This window comes from Microcaecilia unicolor, chromosome 11 (genome assembly GCF_901765095.1).
Source record: "Microcaecilia unicolor chromosome 11, aMicUni1.1, whole genome shotgun sequence".
Taxonomy (NCBI): domain Eukaryota; kingdom Metazoa; phylum Chordata; class Amphibia; order Gymnophiona; family Siphonopidae; genus Microcaecilia; species Microcaecilia unicolor.
This window is the reverse complement of record NC_044041.1, coordinates 195,533,358-195,553,245: the sequence shown is the minus strand read 5'-3', so window position 1 is coordinate 195,553,245 and position 19,888 is coordinate 195,533,358. Positions and strand designations below refer to the sequence as shown.

The window sequence follows — 19,888 nt, the reverse complement described above, 5'->3', positions numbered from 1 at the left end:
CTTCGGCAAATCGTTGAAAACCTCTCTCTTCACCAAAGCTTACCACGAAAATCCATAACAACTACAACACACCACTACGCCTCCCTGATTATGAATGTCTTTATTTTTCCTTCAACTGTCTGATCAGATCGATATGTTAAGTTTACTACTCTTGTCATCTTTTTAACACCAAATGTATTTCTGTAACCTGGAATGGCGTTGCCATTACAGGTATTGTAAGCCACATTGAGCCTGCAAATAGGTGGGAAAATGTGGGATACAAGTGCAATAAATAAAAAAATAAATAAAAATAATAGACTCAAAACTGGCACCTAAGCAGTATTCTGTAGGGGTTTGCATAGGTGGTATGGAGGGACTCTATGAATGGCACTCAAAATTCAGCTTCTAGGACATCTTCGGCCGATATTCAGATTCCTGTGTAGTCCTTCGAGGCTGTCGTGAGAGGTTGTGGCAGCCATTTTCTAAAGGCAGTCGCACGGGGCAAGAACAAGAGGGCTTCACTCCTGCTCCCATTTGGACCACTAGGGATATTAGGTAGGTCTGGGGGGGGGGGGGGGGTAGAGGCCATTCTGGGGAGAGGGGGGTTGTGTCTCATAAAAACATAAGAGTAGCCATACTGGGTCAGACCAATGGTCCATCTAGCCCAGTATCCTGTTTTCCAAACAATGGCCAAGCCAGGTCACAAGTACCTGGCAGAAACCCAAATCATGGCAACACTCCATACTACAAATCCCAGGGCAAGCAGTTACTTCCCATGTCTGTCTCAATAGAAGACTATGGACTTTTCCTCCAGGAATTTGTCCAAACCTTTTTAAAACCCAGATACGCTAACCACTGTTACCACATCCCACCTTGGACTAGGGAGAGGGGGGAGATTTTAAACTAGAAATGGGGGGAAGGCCGACAGTCGCTCAAAAGAGCATGGTTCGGGATAAGGTATCTTTCAAAGATATCACCATAACAGGGAAGATAGAGTATCCTGATAGTGAGGTTGCAAAAGAGATTGTAGTAGATCGGGTATCTTTAAATAACAATAAAAATCAGACAAAAGATTGCCAATTAATACTGTCAAGTACTAAGCATGATGTACTTAGGAACAACAAACATAGTTTGAAATGTCTATATGCGAATGCCAGGAGCCTAAGAAATAAGATGGGGGAGTTAGAATATATTGCACTAAATGAAAAATTAGATATAATAGGCATCTCTGAGACCTGGTGGAAGGAGGATAACCAGTGGGACACTGTCATACCGGGGTACAAATTATATCGTAGTGATAGGGTGAATCGGATTGGTGGAGGGGTAGCATTGTATATTAACGAGAGCCTTGAATCAAATAGATTGAAAATTCTGCAGGAAGCAAAACACTCCTTGGAATCACTGTGGATTGAAATTCCATGTGCAAAGGGGAAAAGGATAGTGATAGGAGTGTACTACCGTCCGCCTGGCCAGGACGAACAGACGGATGCGGAAATGTTAAAGGAAATCAGGGACGCAAACAAACTGGGCAACACAATAATAATGGGGGATTTCAATTACCCGCATATAGACTGGGGTAATGTAACATCTGTACACGCAAGGGACATAAGATTTCTTGATGAAATCAAGGACAGCTTCATGGAACAGCTAGTTCAGGAGCCGACAAGAGAAGGAAAAATACTAGACTTAGTCCTTAGTGGTGCTCATGATCTAGTGCAGGGGGTAACGATACGAGGGCCGCTTGATAACAGTGATCATAATATGATCGGTTTTGATATTGGCATTGAAGGAAGTGAAACTAGGAAATCAAGTACGCTAGCGTTTAACTATAGAAAAGGTGATTACGACAAAATGAGAAAAATGGTGAAAAAAAGACTGAAAGGAGCAGCTCGCAGAGTAAAAAACTTGCATCAGGCGTGGATGCTGTTTAAAAACACCATCCTGGAGGTTCAGGACAAATATATTCCACGTATTAGAAAAAAGGGAAAAAAGACTAAACGTCAGCCGGCGTGGCTAAACAGTAAGATAAAGGAAATCATTAGAGCCAAAAAACAATCCTTCAGAAAGTGGAGAAGAGAACCAACTGAAAGTAACAGGATAGATCATAAGGAATGCCAAGCCAAATGCAAAGCGGAGATAAGGAGGGCAAAAAAGGACTTTGAGAAGAAATTAGCGTTGGAAGCAAAAATACATAGTAAAAACTTTTTTAGATACATTAAAAGCAGGAAACCGGCCAAAGAGTCGGTTGGGCCGCTGGACGAAAATGGTGTTAAAGGGGCGATCAAGGAGGACAAAGCCGTAGCGGAGAAATTAAATGAATTCTTTGCTTCGGTCTTCACCGAGGAGGATTTGGGGGGGACACCGGTGCCGGAAAGAATATTTGAAGCGGGGGAGTCGGAGAAACTAAACAAATTCTCTGTAACCTTGGAGGATGTAATGGGTCAGTTCAGCAAGCTGAAGAGTAGTAAATCACCGGGACCTGATGGTATTCATCCCAGAGTATTAATAGAACTAAAAAATGAACTTGCGGAGCTACTGTTAGAAATATGCAATCTGTCCCTAAAAACGAGTGTAATACCGGAAGACTGGAGGGTAGCCAATGTTACTCCGATTTTTAAGAAAGGTTCCAGAGGAGATCTGGGAAATTATAGACCGGTGAGTCTGACGTCGGTGCCGGGCAAGATGGTGGAGGCTATTATTAAGAATAAAATTGCAGAGCATATACAAAAACATGGACTGATGAGACAAAGTCAGCACGGATTTAGTGAAGGGAAGTCTTGCCTCACCAATCTAATGCATTTTTTTGAGGGGGTAAGCAAACATGTGGACAATGGGGAGCCGGTTGATATTGTATATCTGGATTTTCAGAAGGCGTTTGACAAAGTGCCGCACGAAAGACTCCTGAAGAAATTGCAGAGTCATGGAATCGGAGGTAGGGTATTATTATGGATTAAGAACTGGTTGAAAGATAGGAAGCAGAGAGTAGGATTGCGTGGCCAGTATTCTCAGTGGAGGAGGGTAGTTAGTGGGGTCCCGCAGGGGTCTGTGCTGGGTCCGTTGCTTTTTAATGTATTTATAAATGACCTAGAGATGGGAATAACTAGTGAGGTAATTAAATTCGCCGATGACACAAAATTATTCAGGGTCGTCAAGTCGCAGGAGGAATGTGAACGATTACAGGAGGACCTTGCGAGACTGGGAGAATGGGCGTGCAAGTGGCAGATGAAGTTCAATGTTGACAAGTGCAAAGTGATGCATGTGGGTAAGAGGAACCCGAATTATAGCTACGTCTTGCAAGGTTCCGCGTTAGGAGTTACGGATCAAGAAAGGGATCTGGGTGTCGTCGTCGATGATACGCTGAAACCTTCTGCTCAGTGTGCTGCTGCGGCTAGGAAAGCAAATAGAATGTTGGGTGTTATTAGGAAGGGTATGGAGTCCAGGTGTGCGGATGTTATAATGCCGTTGTATCGCTCCATGGTGCGACCGCACCTGGAGTATTGTGTTCAGTACTGGTCTCCGTATCTCAAAAAAGATATAGTAGAATTGGAAAAGGTACAGCGAAGGGCGACGAAAATGATAATGGGGATGGGACGACTTTCCTATGAAGAGAGGCTGAGAAGGCTAGGGCTTTTCAGCTTGGAGAAGAGACGGCTGAGGGGAGATATGATAGAAGTGTATAAAATAATGAGTGGATGGATCGGGTGGATGTGAAGCGACTGTTCACGCTATCCAAAATAATAGGACTAGAGGGCATGAGTTGAAGCTACAGTGTGGTAAATTTAAAACGAATCGGAGAAAATTTTTCTTCACCCAACGTGTAATTAGACTCTGGAATTCGTTGCCGGAGAACGTGGTACGGGCGGTTAGCTTGACGGAGTTTAAAAAGGGGTTAGATAGATTCCTAAAGGACAAGTCCATAGACCGCTATTAAATGGACTTGGAAAAATTCCGCATTTTTAGGTATAACTTGTCTGGAATGTTTTTACGTTTGGGGAGCGTGCCAGGTGCCCTTGACCTGGATTGGCCACTGTCGGTGACAGGATGCTGGGCTAGATGGACCTTTGGTCTTTCCCAGTATGGCACTACTTATGTACTTATGTACTTATTTTTGGAGGCCGGGAGGTGGATCGGGGAGCTTAAAAGAGCGAAAAAATGGTTATGCTGGTCTCAGCTGTTATTCAGTGTCGAGACTCGCATACTTAACCTGGACAAGGTTTCCTAATTTGGCCGGGTTTGTTATGCAGGCCCTGGCACTATAGCTGTCACTCGCATAACTGCCAGCTCTTCCCTATTGCCGTCCCTTGTACTGCCCCTGACCTACCCACTCTTATCACGGACGGTCAAAGATAATATTCAGCAGTACTGCCTGGTTTGGTGCCCCTGAATATCAGTGTTTGGGTGGCTCACTGTGATTTAAGCAGGCCAGAGCCTCTCCAGCCCACTTAAATCACTCTGAATATTGAGCCCCTTCTGTTCACAGATGATACTGGCCTATTGAAAATACTTCTCTGGAAGCAAGAGAAGAGGAACTGATGGTGGAAAGAAGAGCGCTTGCTGGCTTGGGCAGAAAAAGCTAAAGAAATTCTGGCTGGTGTCGCTGGGGTGCCTGGTCTTCGGCTGAAGTGCCTGGTGTTTGGCTGGGGTGCCTGGTCTTCAGCAGTGGAGGACTGTTTCTTCGGCATCATTGTTTGGGAGTGGGAGAAGACTTGGCTGTGCTGTAGGATAGCATTAGCCGTCCTCTCAGACTGCAAGCAGTTTTCAAAACATGGGTAGTTTGCAAAGGAGGTCTTTGACTTAGGCATGCTGGTGTTTTTTGTGCACGTTGAAAATAGGCGTGTGCTAAACCAGAAGCGTAGCCAGACTTCGGCGGGAGAGGGGTCCAGAGCCTGGGGTGAGGGGGCACGTTTCAGCCCCCCCCCCCCCCGCCACCACCACCAACAACAACTTTGACCCCCCCCCCCTGCCGACAACCCTCTCGACCCACCCTCACACCGCCAACCCTCCCCCGCCATTGCCTACTTTTGCTGGCGGGGGACCCCCAACCCCCGCCAGCCGAGGTCCTCTTCTTCCTTCGTTCTGTTTCTGAGTCTGACGTCTATGGCTACTCTGACGTCTGTCAGACTCAGAAACAGAACGAAGGAAGAAGAGGACCTCGGCTGGCGGGGGTTGGGGTCCCCCGCTAGCAAAGGTAGGCGACGGTGACAGCAGGTTGACGGCGGGTTGGTGGCGGGAGGGGGGGCGTTGAGAGGGTCGTTGGCAGGGGGGTCCAGGGCAAAATCTACGGGGCCCCAGGCCCCCGTGGCCCCACATAGCTACGCCCCTGTGCTAAATGCTAAAGATGCCCATAGGAATACATTGGCGTCATTAGTGTTCAGTGCGTACCTATTTTTAATGTGTGCTAAAAAATGCCAGCGCGCCAAAGACACTCAAAGTTTGCAGATACTTTTTACCTACAGACTCTGTTACAGGTCACTGAGGTAAAAAGTATGGGGACGTGGATAACATGCCCTCTGCCTGGATGTCTTGATTTTGAAATCATCTCTTATTCTGCAAATGTTATAGGCACTGAGTAAAGCTCATATTTATTTTACAGAATATGTGATCTACCTTATGTTGGTTGGATACAGGCAGTACCTGTTGTCTTAATCCAGACCATACAACACGCTGTGATGAATTTTCTGACTTTTTTTTTTTTGGTACATTTGTACCCCGCTGCTTACATGGGGCAATGGAGGGTTAAGTGACTTGCCCAGAGTCACAAAGAGCTGCCTGTGCCTGAAGTGGGAATCCAACTCAGTTCCCCAGGACCAAAGTCCACCACCCTAACCACTAGGCCACTCCTCCACTGCTGCTACTATTTGAGATTCTACATGGAATGTTGCTATTCCACTAGCAACATTCCATGTAGAAGTCGGCCCTTGCAGATCACCAATGTGGCCGCGCAGGCTTCTACATAGTGGAACAGCAACATTCAATCTCCAATAGTATATATTTTATTTTTGTTCCATTTGTACCCTGCGCTTTCCCACTCATGGCAGGCTCAATGCGGCTTACATGGGGCAATGGAGGGTTAAGTGACTTGCCCAGAGTCACAAGGAGCTGCCTGTGCCTGAAGTGGGAATCAAACTCAGTTCCCCAGGACCAAAGTCCACTCCTCCACTATTGCTACTATTTGAGATTCTACATGGAATGTTGCTATTCCACTAGCAACATTCCATGTAGAAGTCGGCCCTTGCAGATCACCAATGTGGCCGCGCAGGCTTCTGCTTCTGTGAGTCTGACGTCCTGCACGTACGTGCAGGACGACAGACTCACAGAAACAGAAGCCTGCGCAGCCTTCTACATGGAATGTTGCTAGTGGAATAGCAACATTCCATGTAGAATCTCCAATAGTATCTATTTTATTTTTGTTCCATTTGTACCCTGCGCTTTCCCACTCATGGCAGGCTCAATGCGGCTGACATGGGGCAATGGAGGGTTAAGTGACTTGCCCAGAGTCACAAGGAGCTGCCTGTGCCTGAAGTGGAAATCGAACTCAGTTCCTCAGGACCAAAGTCCACCACCCTAACCGCTAGGCCACTCCTCCACACTTCAATATCTCCCTGTTGACAGAGGGCCACCTTCCATGGGGAGGAGATGGGAGGAATAGGACAAGGCTGCGGTTCTGCTCATATTAAATATGAATGAGCTAGATTTGCATATAAGTACATAAGTACATAAGTAGTGCCATACTGGGAAAGACCAAAGGTCCATCTAGCCCAGCATCCTGTCACCAACAGTGGCCAATCCAGGTCAAGGGCACCTGGCACGCTCCCCAAACGTAAAAACATTCCAGACAAGTTATACCTAAAAATGCGGAATTTTTCCAAGTCCATTTAATAGCGGTCTATGGACTTGTCCTTTAGGAATCTAACCCCTTTTTAAACTCCGTCAAGCTAACCGCCCGTACCACGTTCTCCGGCAACGAATTCCAGAGTCTAATTACACGTTGGGTGAAGAAAAATTTTCTCCGATTCGTTTTAAATTTACCACACTGTAGCTTCAACTCATGCCCTCTAGTCCTAGTATTTTTGGATAGCGTGAACAGTCGCTTCACATCCACCCGATCCATTCCACTCATTATTTTATACACTTCTATCATATCTCCCCTCAGCCGTCTCTTCTCCAAGCTGAAAAGCCCTAGCCTTCTCAGCCTCTCTTCATAGGAAAGTCGTCCCATCCCCACTATCATTTTCGTCGCCCTTCGCTGTACCTTTTCCAATTCTACTATATCTTTTTTGAGATACGGAGACCAGTACTGAACACAATACTCCAGGTGCGGTCGCACCATGGAGCGATACAACGGCATTATAACATCCGCACACCTGGACTCCATACCCTTCCTAATAACACCCAACATTCTATTCGCTTTCCTAGCCGCAGCAGCACACTGAGCAGAAGGTTTCAGCGTATCATCGACGACAACACCCAGATCCCTTTCTTGATCTGTAACTCCTAACGCGGAACCTTGCAAGACGTAGCTATAATTCGGGTTCCTCTTACCCACATGCATCACTTTGCACTTGTCAACATTGAACTTCATCTGCCACTTGCACGCCCATTCTCCCAGTCTCGCAAGGTCCTCCTGTAATCGTTCACATTCCTCCTGCGACTTGACGACCCTGAATAATTTTGTGTCATCGGCGAATTTAATTACCTCACTAGTGGAAGTAGTGCCTGTAAATTTGTGCATTCATAGTGGCTGTCTTGAAAAACCGGACTGGTGGAGTCCGGCAAGGACGGGGTATATAGTAGAACCCTAACTGCGCTCCAGAACCCACCCACCCACGCAGTCGTCGCCATGGAGACGCGTCGTCTCTCTCTTTCTTTTACCTCCTCCGTCACCTTTGAAGGCAGGAAAGGACGCGTTACGCAAAAGCGCGGTGACGTCACGTCCGGCAGAACGGACGACCTGTCCTTTGGACCGCTGAAAGGGGAGGGGGCGGTGGTGGTTGGCGGCGGCCGCGGCGGGTTGTGCCTGTGAGCTTGGCGGACCGGCGGGTCGTTGCGTGGTGCGTAAGAGGTCACCGTGGACGCGGGCAGCGCGCGCGCCAGCTCTGAGTCCCGTTATATCGCTTGGCCGGTCGCCCGCGCGTGAAGCGGTGAGTGGAAGGGGGGCCGGATCCGGACTCCGCTCCCAGGCTTGGCGTATTTGTTGGGGGAGGGGAGGGGGGGTTCCGGTAAATCGCTTTCTCTTGCTTACAGCGTTCTCGTTGACTTTTGGTTTCTCCGTTTCCCAAGGAGGAAGCCCGACTGCTGCTGTGCTGAAAGATGAGCTAAGAAGTGGCCGATGTGCCCCGGATCCCCCTTCTGCCCGGGCCAGCGCGTGCGGCCTCTGCCATGGACACAGGCGCGGCTGTAAGTGGGGGAGGGGCGGCAAACCCAAGTCCGATTCTGCGCCGTCCTGGGCACCAGCCATTTGTTGCATTTGTATCCCACATTTTCCCACCTCTTTGCAGGCTCAATGTGGCTTACAATACATCATGGATAGTGGAAATATATAAGAAATTATACATTTAGTATTGCATAAGGATCTTGGGTAACATGATAATGATAAAGCAGGATAGTAGAATAACAAGCAAATATTGTAAGGCAGATAATGATAAAGCATGATAATTCATGTTAGAGCATGGTAATGATAAAACATGATAGTAGTTTTCCAAGCAGATGATAAATAACTGTTCAGCTTATGGTTTTGGAAAGCTTTATTTATTTGTTTTACCCATCCCAGAGGTATGCTCCACACGCTGTTTAATTTTTAGGGTATATTTATCCCTCCCAAATCGCTGAAGACATACTTCTTCAACAAAGCCTACAATGAGAACCAACCTCAATAATCCACCTCACCAACCCACTCAGTTATGAAAGCCCACCTTCTGTAACCACCCTAACCACTCCCTCCTCCTTCTCTCTTCCCTACCGAATCTCTGCACTATACTAACTGTGTCCGATATCCTTGAACGACAATGTTAACAAAACTATGTAAGCCACATTGAGCCTGCAAATAAGTGGGGAAATGTGGGATACAAATGCAATAAATAAATAAGACGGTAGGTAGTCCACCCACCAATACTTAGGAGTAAATAAATCACCCAAGGCTGCATCAGTTTCCTCTTTATTAGATACCTCTGGGTTAGATAGAACAAATAAATAAACAGCTTTCAGGGATTTCAAATATCGTACCCAATCAAACATTTAGTTTTTAACCTTAATAAGATATAATCATGGACCTTAACAATCGCCCTCATTTTCTGACAGGCTCTGGCTATTAGTTTCATGCTTCACTCTTAAAAAAATAAAAAAAACAGAACACATCAAAGGACACTTTTCTGATTCTTGTGGCATGGGCAATAAGGTATACAGGCGTATAATCTGATAAATATCACTATCAAGTAAATAAATGATGCATTCTTCACTTTGCCTCATTGCTTCTAGTCCCCACCAATATTAAAACAGGTGTCAGTTTTATGTCTGATTGTGATGTGATGACAGATAAAGGGTTAAGGGTCATGAATTACAAAGAACATTGATTTGGCATGTTAAAATGTGGAATGGATTTTAATATCCACTTCTGATTTTTCTCATTCTGGCCCTTAACTGTTGAGTTGACATGATATCTGCTTGCATATTGATATCTTCTTTAAATTAACTTTGAATATGAGGTATTTTGTTTGGCTGATGCGCTCAGTTTAATTTGAAATTGAAGATAGTATGGACTACTATTGGGGCATTTCCTTCAGGTTATGGCCTTTGATAAATCTTTTTCTTCCACAGACTATTCCAGTGTGGCAAAACAAACCCTATGGCTCAGCCCGCAGTGTTGTAAGAAGAATTGGGTCAAATCTTCCTTTGAAACCTTGCCCTAGAGCTCATTTTGAGGTATGGAAAAGGTTTGGTTTGATTTACCGTATTTTTCGGACCATAAGACGCACCTAGGTTTTAGAGGAGGGAAATAGGAAAAAAAATTTTTTCCTCTTTCCCTCCTCTAAAACCTAGGTGCTCCGGTGCGTCTTGTCCGAGTTTTGGACCTCCGTCCCGTACTTACACGATTCCATGTTCCCTGGTGGTCTAGTGACGTCGGGGCAGGAAAGAGCCCCCTCTTTCCTGCCCAGCGCGCTGCTCTCCATACTCCTGTATGCATTGCTGCCTGACTGTCTCGGCGAGATTCAAAATGGCCGCCGAGAATTGAAGTCTCGGCGGCCATTTTGAATCTCGCCGAGACCGTCAGAAAGCATTGAGGAGCACGGAGAGCAGCGCGATGGGCAGGAAAGAGGGGGCTCTTTCCTGCCCCGACGTCACTAGACCACCAGGGAACATGGAATCGTGTAAGTACGGGACGGAGGTCCAAAAACGCTACCTTCGGACTATAAGACGCACCCCCCATTTTCCTCCCAAATTTTGGGGGAAAAAAGTGCGTCTTATAGTCGGAAAAATACGGTATCTCTGCTGTGATACATGTGAGGCTTATTGTTGAATCTGAATATAAACAGATAATAGTTTGGAACTTAACTATATTTGGTTCTTGTAGGTCCTCCCAGACATATCTGAGATATATTTGTGTGATGCCCCTTTTGTACCCACATTGGCTGATATTGCTTGGATTGCAGCAGATGAAGATGAAACGTATGCTAGAGTCAGGTATGCTATGTTTTGTTGCAGCATAAAGTACTATTCAGTGAGTGTGTGTGTTAAAATGAGTTTTGTTGCTTCCACATTGAAGGTTATCAGGGAAGTAATCTGTGTGAGGTAACCAGTCTCAAAATGGAATTTGTGTTCTCAGCTGGTGGAGGAGACTGTCAGAACTCCGGTAAATGTTTTTCTTTTCTTACATGTAGTGACATTTTTTCTAATGGTTTTGTTTTAGGAGTGACACTAGACCACTGAAGTATAAGTGGAAGCCCAGCCCCCTGCTGGTGATGCAGAGGAATTCATCAGTGCCTAATCTAAGAATTAAAGAGGAAACCTCAAGTGCCCTGAAGAAACCAGGCTTTTCTGGTCTTAATCGGACGGCACGGCTGCAGGATGAGCTGAGTCACTTGCGAAGCCAGATTGCTAAAATTGTAGCTGGAGATTCAGGTGCGAGCAGACCACTGTCCTAAAATACTCATCTGCTGAAAGAAGTAACAGACTGACCAAAGCTAGTCTCTCCTAAGAATTTTCACTCTCACTGTCTCATTACACTTAAACTGATGATGGTCTTTGCAGAGCGCTTTGCTTCTCTTGGCTGCTGCAGAGTTAATGAAATTTGTGCCTTTTTGCGGAGAGAGTGGTAGCCACCTTGAATGCCTTCCCGTAGGAAGTGGTGGAGACAAAAACGATAGCAGAATTGAAAAATGTGTGGGATAAACACAAAGGAATCCTAATATGGAATGAGAATGGAATCAAAACAAACATAGTGTTGCTTAGATGGTAATAAAGGCCAGTGCTGGGCAGAATACTACGGTCTGTGCCCCAATCATGGTTGTACAGATCTGGATGGGCTGGAGTGTGGTTTCGATAGCAAGTCCAGTAGTTGGGGAATAAAGCCAGTACTGGGCGGACTTATAGGGTCTGTGCCCCAAAAATGACAAAGACAGATCAAGATCAAGTATGCACATGTAATATCATATCATACCATATGCTATAGGTTTATCTTATTGAGCAGACTGGATGGACCGTGCAGGTCTTTATCTGCTGTCATCTACTAAATTACTATATTCTTTAGATAGCACACTTTCCATGATCAGCTGGTTTGTAATGTTCTATAGTTAAGATAGTGTATTGGGAATGTGTTCATTTAATATATTAAAAAAGTAAATCTGTGATTTATATTAGTCCTTTGGTGCCTGATACATTTTCATGTAACTCATTTACAAAGGGGTTTAAGCAGGCTGAAAACACTCTTAACTGCTTAAACCGCAATTAGTGGGCTGCCTCTGGATATTCAGTGGCACTGAACCCCCACAGTGCAGCTGAAAATCCCCCTCTGACCACTACCGCGCTATGTAATTAGTGTCAAGACGATCTGTGGGCAGAGTCATGTAGGAGTCGGCACCTGCATAACTTCTGTGTCCATGGTTGACCCAGATCTTCAGTACCAGTGACTGGACATTGAATATTCAGCCTGTGGCAGTCAGCACTTTAAAACTGCTTGCTGCTATGAGTCACATATGGGGGGGGGGGGGGATTTGCTGCTGTTGTCCAGGAGATGACTGGAAACCAAACAGCAATGGTACTTTAGCTAATGTCTTAAGTAGGGGAAGGTGGAGGGGACAAAGAACTTCTTCCTAGAACTAAATTTTTATTATTCTCCCTTCTGATACTGTATTTAGAAGACTGAATTAGCTGTATTAATTTCAGACTGTATGTATACTTGTTTGTGTTTCAGCTTCCACTTTAATGCTCCCAGATTTCCCATCAGGAAGTTCAAACCTGTCTTCATCGTTGCCGTGTCTTGGATCCCCGCTTCAGTCAACCACCTCTTTTGTCATCAGTGACATCACGGAGGAGGAAGAATTGGACAGCCCAGAACTGTCATCTGTCTCTCTGTTTGGTGCTTCGACATCAGATTTTACTGCATCAGATTTTGCTGCTCAAGGACAAAAAGACACAAATGTCGCTGGGGAAGAGGAGGAGTCTTTGTCTCTTTCAAAGTCCAATAGTTTTGCGGACATGATGGGCATTCTTAAGGACATTCATAGGATGAAACAGAATAAGGACTGGTAAGTACAGAAATCTTACAAGAAATGATTCTGATCATATAGATAAAACATCCTGGAAGAGCTAGGAGATGCATAATCCACTACTTGCTAGGTCTGGGTCTGTTTTTTCCATTGCATAAGTATCGGGGAGGGGAGGGGGAATTTAGTGATCTCAGAACATTATATCTATGTCAGTAGATTTTAACCAAGTCTTTGGGACACACCTAGCCAGTCAGGTTTTCAAAAAATCCACAATGAATATGCATGAGATAAATTTGCCTACAGTGGAAGTAGTACACATAAATTTCTCCTGCATATTCATTGTGAATATCCAAGAAAACAACAGGGTAACCGATCTGCAAATTCCAAGATGGAAAACAACCATAAGTAATGCCACACTGGGAAAAGACCAAGGGTCCATCGAGCCCAGCATCCTGTCCACGACAGCGGCCAATCCAGGCCAAGGGCACCTGGCAAGCTTCCCAAACGTACAAACATTCTATACAATCAAGCCATTGTGACATCACTAATGAGGTTGGCTCTTATTGGTGGAATGAGCCACTATGACATCACAATAGGTTAAATCACTGCTCTATGTAATAAAAGTGAGCCAAGTAGAGGACATAAGTACATAAGTAATGCCACACTGGGAAAAGACCAAGGGTCCATCGAGCCCAGCATCCTGTCCACGACAGCAGCCAATCCAGGCCAAGGGCATCTAGCAAGCTTCCCAAACGTGCAAACATTCTATACATGTTATTCCTGGAATTGTGGATTTTTCCCAAGTCCATTTAGTAGTGGTTTATGGACTTGTCCTTTAGGAAACTGTCTAACCCCTTTTTAAACTCTGCCAAGCTAACCGCCTTCACCACGTTCTCCGGCAACGAATTCCAGAGTTTAATTATGCGTTGGGTGAAGAAAACGTTCTTCTTATTTGTTTTAAATTTACTACACTGTAGTTTCATCGCATGCTCCCTAGTCCTAGTAGGATACGTGAATGCAAAAAATAATATTTATTAAAAATAGGTGGAAATATCGGGCTTTCTAATTTTATTTCCACCTATTTTTAATAAATATTTTTTTTTTTATCCACGTATCTATTCATTGTGAATATCCTGAAAACCTGGCTATGTGTGTTTTGCGAACTGGGCTGAGAGCCTCTGTACTATTTATGTATTTATAAAAACATTTATATCCTTCCCCGTTTTGAAATTCTTGGAGGATTACAGTGGTAAAACATACACAATATACATAACGTAATAAATTGACCACAGGATATCATCATAATCACACCTGATATAACGCCATATAATAATCTTATAAAACATCTCATAATTTCCAAAAACTGTTCCTTTATTATTCATAAATCGCACAATGAATACCTAATTTTAATGAAAAGGCTTTTTAAAATAGGCCTTTGCTTGTAAAATATCAGAATTTGTTCAACCTTGCGTAAGTCAAAAGGTAAGAAATTCCATAGGCCTGGGCCTTCAACCTCAAAGGTGGTAGAGCGCAGATAGTATATCTAATAAATTATTTTCTGCTGAACATAATGCTCCCAAAGGATGATATATTTTTAACTAGTAAAAAAGGCCCGTTTCTGCCTTTGATGAAACGGGCCCTAGCCGGCACCGGACTCCTTTCCCCTCCCCTTACGGTTGTGTCCCTGTTGGTCTAGAGGTACCTGTTCGGTTGGGGCAGGAAAGAAAGACCCCCCTCTTTCCTGGCCGTAGCGGTGCTGGTAGGTGCCTTGCTGCATCGTGTGGGATTCCGGCTCTCGGCATTTCAAAATGGCCGCCGAGAGTTGAAGTCTCGCGAGGCAGCTTCAACTCTCAGCGGCCATTTTGAATCGCCGAGAGCCGGACTCAGACACGATGCAGCCGGGCAGCTAGCAGCAGCGCTCCGGGCCAGGAAACAGAGATTTTTCTTCCCCTCATCAACTTCCCTCCCCCGTCACCTCCCCTCTCCTTACGCCACTATCCCTGGTGGTCTAGCAGTACCTGTTCGCACGGCCAGGAACGAAGGAACCCCCGGTTTGTCGGCAGCTTACATCACAGGGTCCTTGAATGTAGAGATGGCCTTTGTCAGCAGGCACTCCTTGAACCCAGGAGAATGGGATCCAGCCAGGGGCTTCAGCTGATAGTGGACCGATGGGGTTCTCCGCTTCTGTACTTCCACAGGTGCACGGCCTACTGAAGCAAGGTCCAGTGCTCATAGTGAATCCATACCCTTTTGGTCTTACAGCTTGGTCATTGAAAAGGCTTGGCTGAGACGAAAAGGCTATTCTGATTCGATCATTGCTACCGTCTTCAGGCTTGGAAACGCTATACATTCATGATGTATGCGAAGGTGTGGAGGACGTTCAGGGCTGGTGGTCTGAGCATGGACTTTCTCCCTTCTCTGCTTAGATCACACACATCCTAACGTTTCTCCAAGCCGGTCTTCAGAAATGGTTGTGGGTTTAGCCTGTTTCAGGGGCCGACTACAGAAGACTTCTCATGCAGCTCACCTGGATATCATTCAATTCTTGCAGGGAGCAGGCTGTTTGCGGCCTCCCTTTCATATGCCATGTCGAGTGGAACTTTAATTTAGTGCTTTGGGCTCTTCAGAAGCCTCCTTTTAAATTCCTCTGGATCTCTTTGAAAGATGTTGCGCTAAAGATAATGTTCTTGGTGGCTGTTGCGTTGGCATGTAGGGTTTTGGGGCTTCAGGCTGTCTTGTCAGGGTCCCTTTCTTTTCTTTTTGGAGGCAGGGATCTCCCTGTGCACGGTTCCTTCCTTTCTTCCGACAGTGGTATCACTATTTCATCTCGACCAATTGCTTAATCCTCCATTGCCCAAGGTACAAAACTTAGATTGTGAGCCCACTAGGGACAGAGAGAGTACCGCTTTGGCTGTACCACAGAAAGGTGGTATATCAAATCCTCTGACCCTTGAAACTGGAGCTTCCATCCTTTTTGCAGAGTGACGAAAAGGCTCAGTATTCTTCCTTGAAGTTTCTCAATGTACGTAGAGCCCTCATTAGATATCTGGAAATCATGAATGAGTTTTGTAAATCAGACTGTTTGTGCTTTTTGGTAAACAGAGGCTTGGCCTTATGGCTTCCAATCCCACAATTGGTAGATGGCTGAAGGAGACTTATCGTGTTAGCTTATTTGCTTGTGAGGAAGCAGGCTCCTAAGGCCTTGCGGGCTTATTTTATGAGGTGTACTGTGACATCCTGGGCGGAGGCTACCTTACTGTCTCCGGTGGATATTTGCAAGGTGGCGACATGGTCGACGCGGCATACCTTTGCCAAGCCACGCTCGGAAGCTAGTTTTGGGGCTCTGGTCCTCAGTGGCACCAGGCTCCTACCCACTCTAGGGATTGCTTTTGAACATCCCACAGGTTCTGGAATAGTGGTGAGCTACGTAATGGAAGGAGAAATTAGGTCTTAACCTGATGATTTTCTTTCCATTAGTCCTTCCCACTATTCCACAGCCTCCTCGAGGTTTCTGAGATGTTTAGATGGCGCGAAGTAATGGGTTAAATAATGACTGTCACCTTGCATGGGGCTTCCTGCATATCTCTTCTCTACAAATTGTCCAGAGATGAGAGGTCCACACGTTTGCTCATCTTGCTAGTGTTAGGTTAGCAAGTTGTTTAGCTGAACTGGGTGCCAAGAGAGACGTCTCGGCTCAGTTTTCAGTTCTCTATCTCCACCTGCTTGTTGATGGACACAACTATCCCATAGGTTCTGGAAATGTGGAAAGTACTAATGGAAAGAAAATTATCAGGCAAGACCTAATTTCTACATTTGATGATTGTGTCAAAAATAATAGTGAGTATAGCTTGTACAAAAGTTTGGACACCTTTCCAATTGATTTCCTTAGTGCTAAGAGCTGGTGGTGGGAGGCGGGGCTGGTGATAGTGCTGGGCAGACTTATACGGTCTGTGCCAGAACCGGTGGTGGGAGGGGGGGGAGGGATAGTGCTGGGCAGACTTATACGGTCTGTGCCTTGAAGATGACAGTTACAAATCAAGGTAAGATATACACAAAAACTAGCACATATGAGTTTGTCTTGTTGGGCAGACTGGATGGACCGTGCGGGTCTTTTTCTGCCGTCATCTACTATGTTACTATGAAAGGAGCAAAAGTTGATTTGACTTGGTTTTAACTTTTTTGACCCTGAGGTGTCCTGCACACTATTTATCACAGACCTCGTTAACTGTTAGTAAATAATACCCGTATTCTAATGTATGATCATGTACCAAGAATTGCTGAATTACGCAGGTAGGTATCATTAGATGAGAAATGCTGTTACTAAATTAGATTTTTCTCTCTTATAGGTCTGGCAGGAATCAAACTTCACTGAAGGAAGAAGACCCCATTAATCTTATCTCGGAAGTTGTAAGACGAAAATTTGCTCTGAAGGAGGGAGATAGGAATTAATAAGTATTGAATAGTTTAGAACTATATAAGGAGCATGTTACACCCCTGCAAGCACCTAGTTCACCTTTACTTGTTATTGAAAGGAAAGGTGTCGGTTTTTTTTTTTTTTGAATTAGTGAGTACCTCATAGCCACAGGGCAATCACCTGAGGCCTGTGACCCCCACAAGAGCATCGTAAGGCAGTTTTGTAGTGCCTTTCACCAACGGGGCCCACGTTTTAGTTTGTTTCTTGAAACCTAGCTTTTTAAGGTAAAGAGAACGATTCCTGTTGGAGAAAATGGGTTTTCCAACAGCTTGAGATGCTTTGATTTTGGGAGACTGGATAGGTTTAATGGAGAAAATCTTGTTACATTTTTCATGTTTATGTCCATACTGTATTGCACGTCAAAAAAAAAAAACCCCAAAACACTTCCGGTGTAGCTCCAAAGTCTTCAGTAACAGGTTATCTATCTCAAATGCGTAAATAGTTTTCTTCTATCAGCTGTTATTTATACACACATGCAACTAGAGCCTTGGCCAAATGCCTATTTATCATATACACTCAGCACCTCTCCAAATGTTAATCTTTGGTCTGCCATATGCAGTGTATAAATGTCCTACTCTTATAGCGTCCCTACAATTGCTAGAAGCCACCAGTTTATTCTGATTGGAAGCTGTTCGTTAATAGGTTAGCAAACATCACACAAAGTTTCCTAATAAAGTCATGGGTGCCCGTATGGAACAATACACCAATTACATGGCCTATGCATTTAGTTCTCCGCTTAAAAATTAGTTCCTTAAATATCCCAGGTAGCAGAGCAAAGAAAAAATGTCTATTCCAGCTGACCTTCAGGCCCTGGTTGTGTGAAGATTCTTTCTTGTAGCATATCCAGGTGTAGCCAGCCTGCTCTTCCCACTGCAGTGTGGGAGAAGAAAAATCTGTGTGAGTTTTTCTCCACTCCAGTCAACATTTTCATAAAGTGACTTCTTAAGTTCTTGTATGGAAGCTCTGTCTAAACCATTAGAAGAACCTCACTCCCTCTCCATCGTTTACTATGTGAGAAATGTTCAGAGACAGGGTCTTATTCAAAAAGGATTTTCTGGGAACAGCCTTGGAGCTAGATCCATAGTACTAATAAAGAAACTTGAGTAACTGTTAATCTGCAAGAAATATATAGTGCCATTTTTAATAGCCCCTATTACTGCACTGTCCAGTGTCACTTTGAACCTACAGCCCTTGTAGCTAACTTTCAAAGAGAAAACTACACAGGGTTACCTGTAAAATCTGTCAGTTAAAGTACCTCCAAACTTCTCATCTGCATTTTTATGCAGCAAAATGTTTTCTTTATAAAATATTGCATGAAGATTTGAAGATGTTAATCTCTACCCCCCCCCCCCCCCCCTTTTGTCCATCTCTAAATCAAAGCAGACATGCTGTGGAAGTCTGTACCCGTTTCTTGCTTTACCTTAGTAAATGATTTTGAAACTGTCTTCAAAATATAATGAAAAACAATTTTGTAAGTCTTTTTTTTTTTTTTTTTAAGTTGCAAGAAGGGACTTTGCAGTCCAGCACATTTCAAGCTTTACATATATTTTACAAAGCTGACATCTGGTCCAAGCTACAAAACTAGGGTTTTGATGAGATAGTGTGTCTGTTCTAGTCACTAGATGTGATGCTTCAAAAACTAGCTCTGTTACATGCCATGCTACAAAAAAAGGGTATCTTTGTAATTTCTGCCTGTTTTCATGCACCAAACCAAGGGCCCTGTTTACTAAGGTGCAGTAGCATTTTTAGCATGCACTAGATGCTAGAGACTCCCATATATTCCTAAGGGTGTCTCTAGTTTTAGCGGGCACTAAAAACGCTAGTGCGGTTTAGTAAACAGGGCCCCAAGAGAGTTTCAGAAAGTTCTACATTATAGGTCATATTTTAACATTTTTGTTTAAGGAAAACTGCTTGCGATATTTTTTGACCTATTCGAAGTCTAAAATCATCAAGGTAGGCAGTTTTCTGTACTATGCACAGCCTTATGTATACCAGGAAGTAGATTAGGCAATACTGTGTTAAGTGCAAGTTTTGGTTTTTGCCTTGAAAGACTGACTGTATTTAGAAGGGCCTTGAGTACATACATTTTTGTATGGTGCATTTTAGGTAAACAGTACAGAATGTGGTACTATGGACTGGAAAATAGAGGCATTTTGGTTAAAGGTAATTTTAATAAACATATAAATAAATTATTTTGTAAATTGTATTTTTCTAGTATGAACTTGCCATAAAAACACGAGGCATTAGTACTTATACCCTTGTTTGCTATTATTTGCTTATACAATAAATGAAAAACAGATTTGAATCAATTTATTTAGAACTAGTCTGATAACAGATCAAAAATTGTTCTTAAGCTTCTGCGGCTGGTGGCATGGTTGTTGCAGTTAGCTGGGTCTTGCCGCATCTGCATAAGTGGAACCGATGGTTGCAGCTAGCAGACTCTGGGCTTCCTGCAGGGTCAGAACATAGGCATTTGCCGTAGTGGAGCAGAAGGGCCATCAAGCCTAGTATCCTGTTTCCAACAGTGGCCAATCCAGGTCACAAGTACCTGGCAAGATCCCAGGGTCTACTGGGAGGGCTGCACTTTGTCTTTATAGTGGGTTCTCAAATACGATTGGCTAGGGTTTTGAGATGGGTAGTTTCCTTAGGAAGGAAGGAGATTTTGGTAGGAAAGTTCATTGGTCATGATTTTAAATTGACGGGAATGGGGCTGGAAATTCATTGGGACAGTTGG

General features: G+C 44.4%; 1 protein-coding gene across 4 annotated transcripts; it reads left to right on the top strand.

Moving 5' to 3' along the window:
* The first annotated feature begins 7,930 nt into the window (after positions 1-7,930).
* On the top strand, positions 7,931-19,486 carry MTFR1L (mitochondrial fission regulator 1 like). Of its 4 annotated transcripts, none has more exons than XM_030218003.1 (7): positions 7,931-8,120; positions 8,260-8,376; positions 9,793-9,897; positions 10,547-10,656; positions 10,883-11,094; positions 12,407-12,719; positions 17,027-19,486. In XM_030218003.1, exons 2-7 carry the CDS (start codon positions 8,359-8,361, stop codon positions 17,127-17,129), a joined length of 861 nt encoding a protein of 286 aa, XP_030073863.1. In that variant the 5' UTR covers positions 7,931-8,120; positions 8,260-8,358; the 3' UTR covers positions 17,130-19,486. The 4 variants fall into 4 exon arrangements, with proteins under 4 accessions (XP_030073863.1, XP_030073860.1, XP_030073861.1 ...); XM_030218000.1 differs by having other exon boundaries at positions 7,932-8,120; positions 12,386-12,719; XM_030218001.1 differs by having other exon boundaries at positions 7,932-8,172; positions 8,291-8,376; positions 12,386-12,719.
* Positions 19,487-19,888: the final 402 nt, after the last annotated feature.

Coding starts and splice junctions, on each gene's coding strand:
- MTFR1L (XM_030218000.1), top strand. Junction 9,898..10,546: donor GCCCTAGAGCTCATTTTGAG/GTATGGAAAAGG, acceptor TGGTTCTTGTAG/GTCCTCCCAGACATATCTGA. Junction 11,095..12,385: donor AATTGTAGCTGGAGATTCAG/GTGCGAGCAGAC, acceptor TTTGTGTTTCAG/CTTCCACTTTAATGCTCCCA.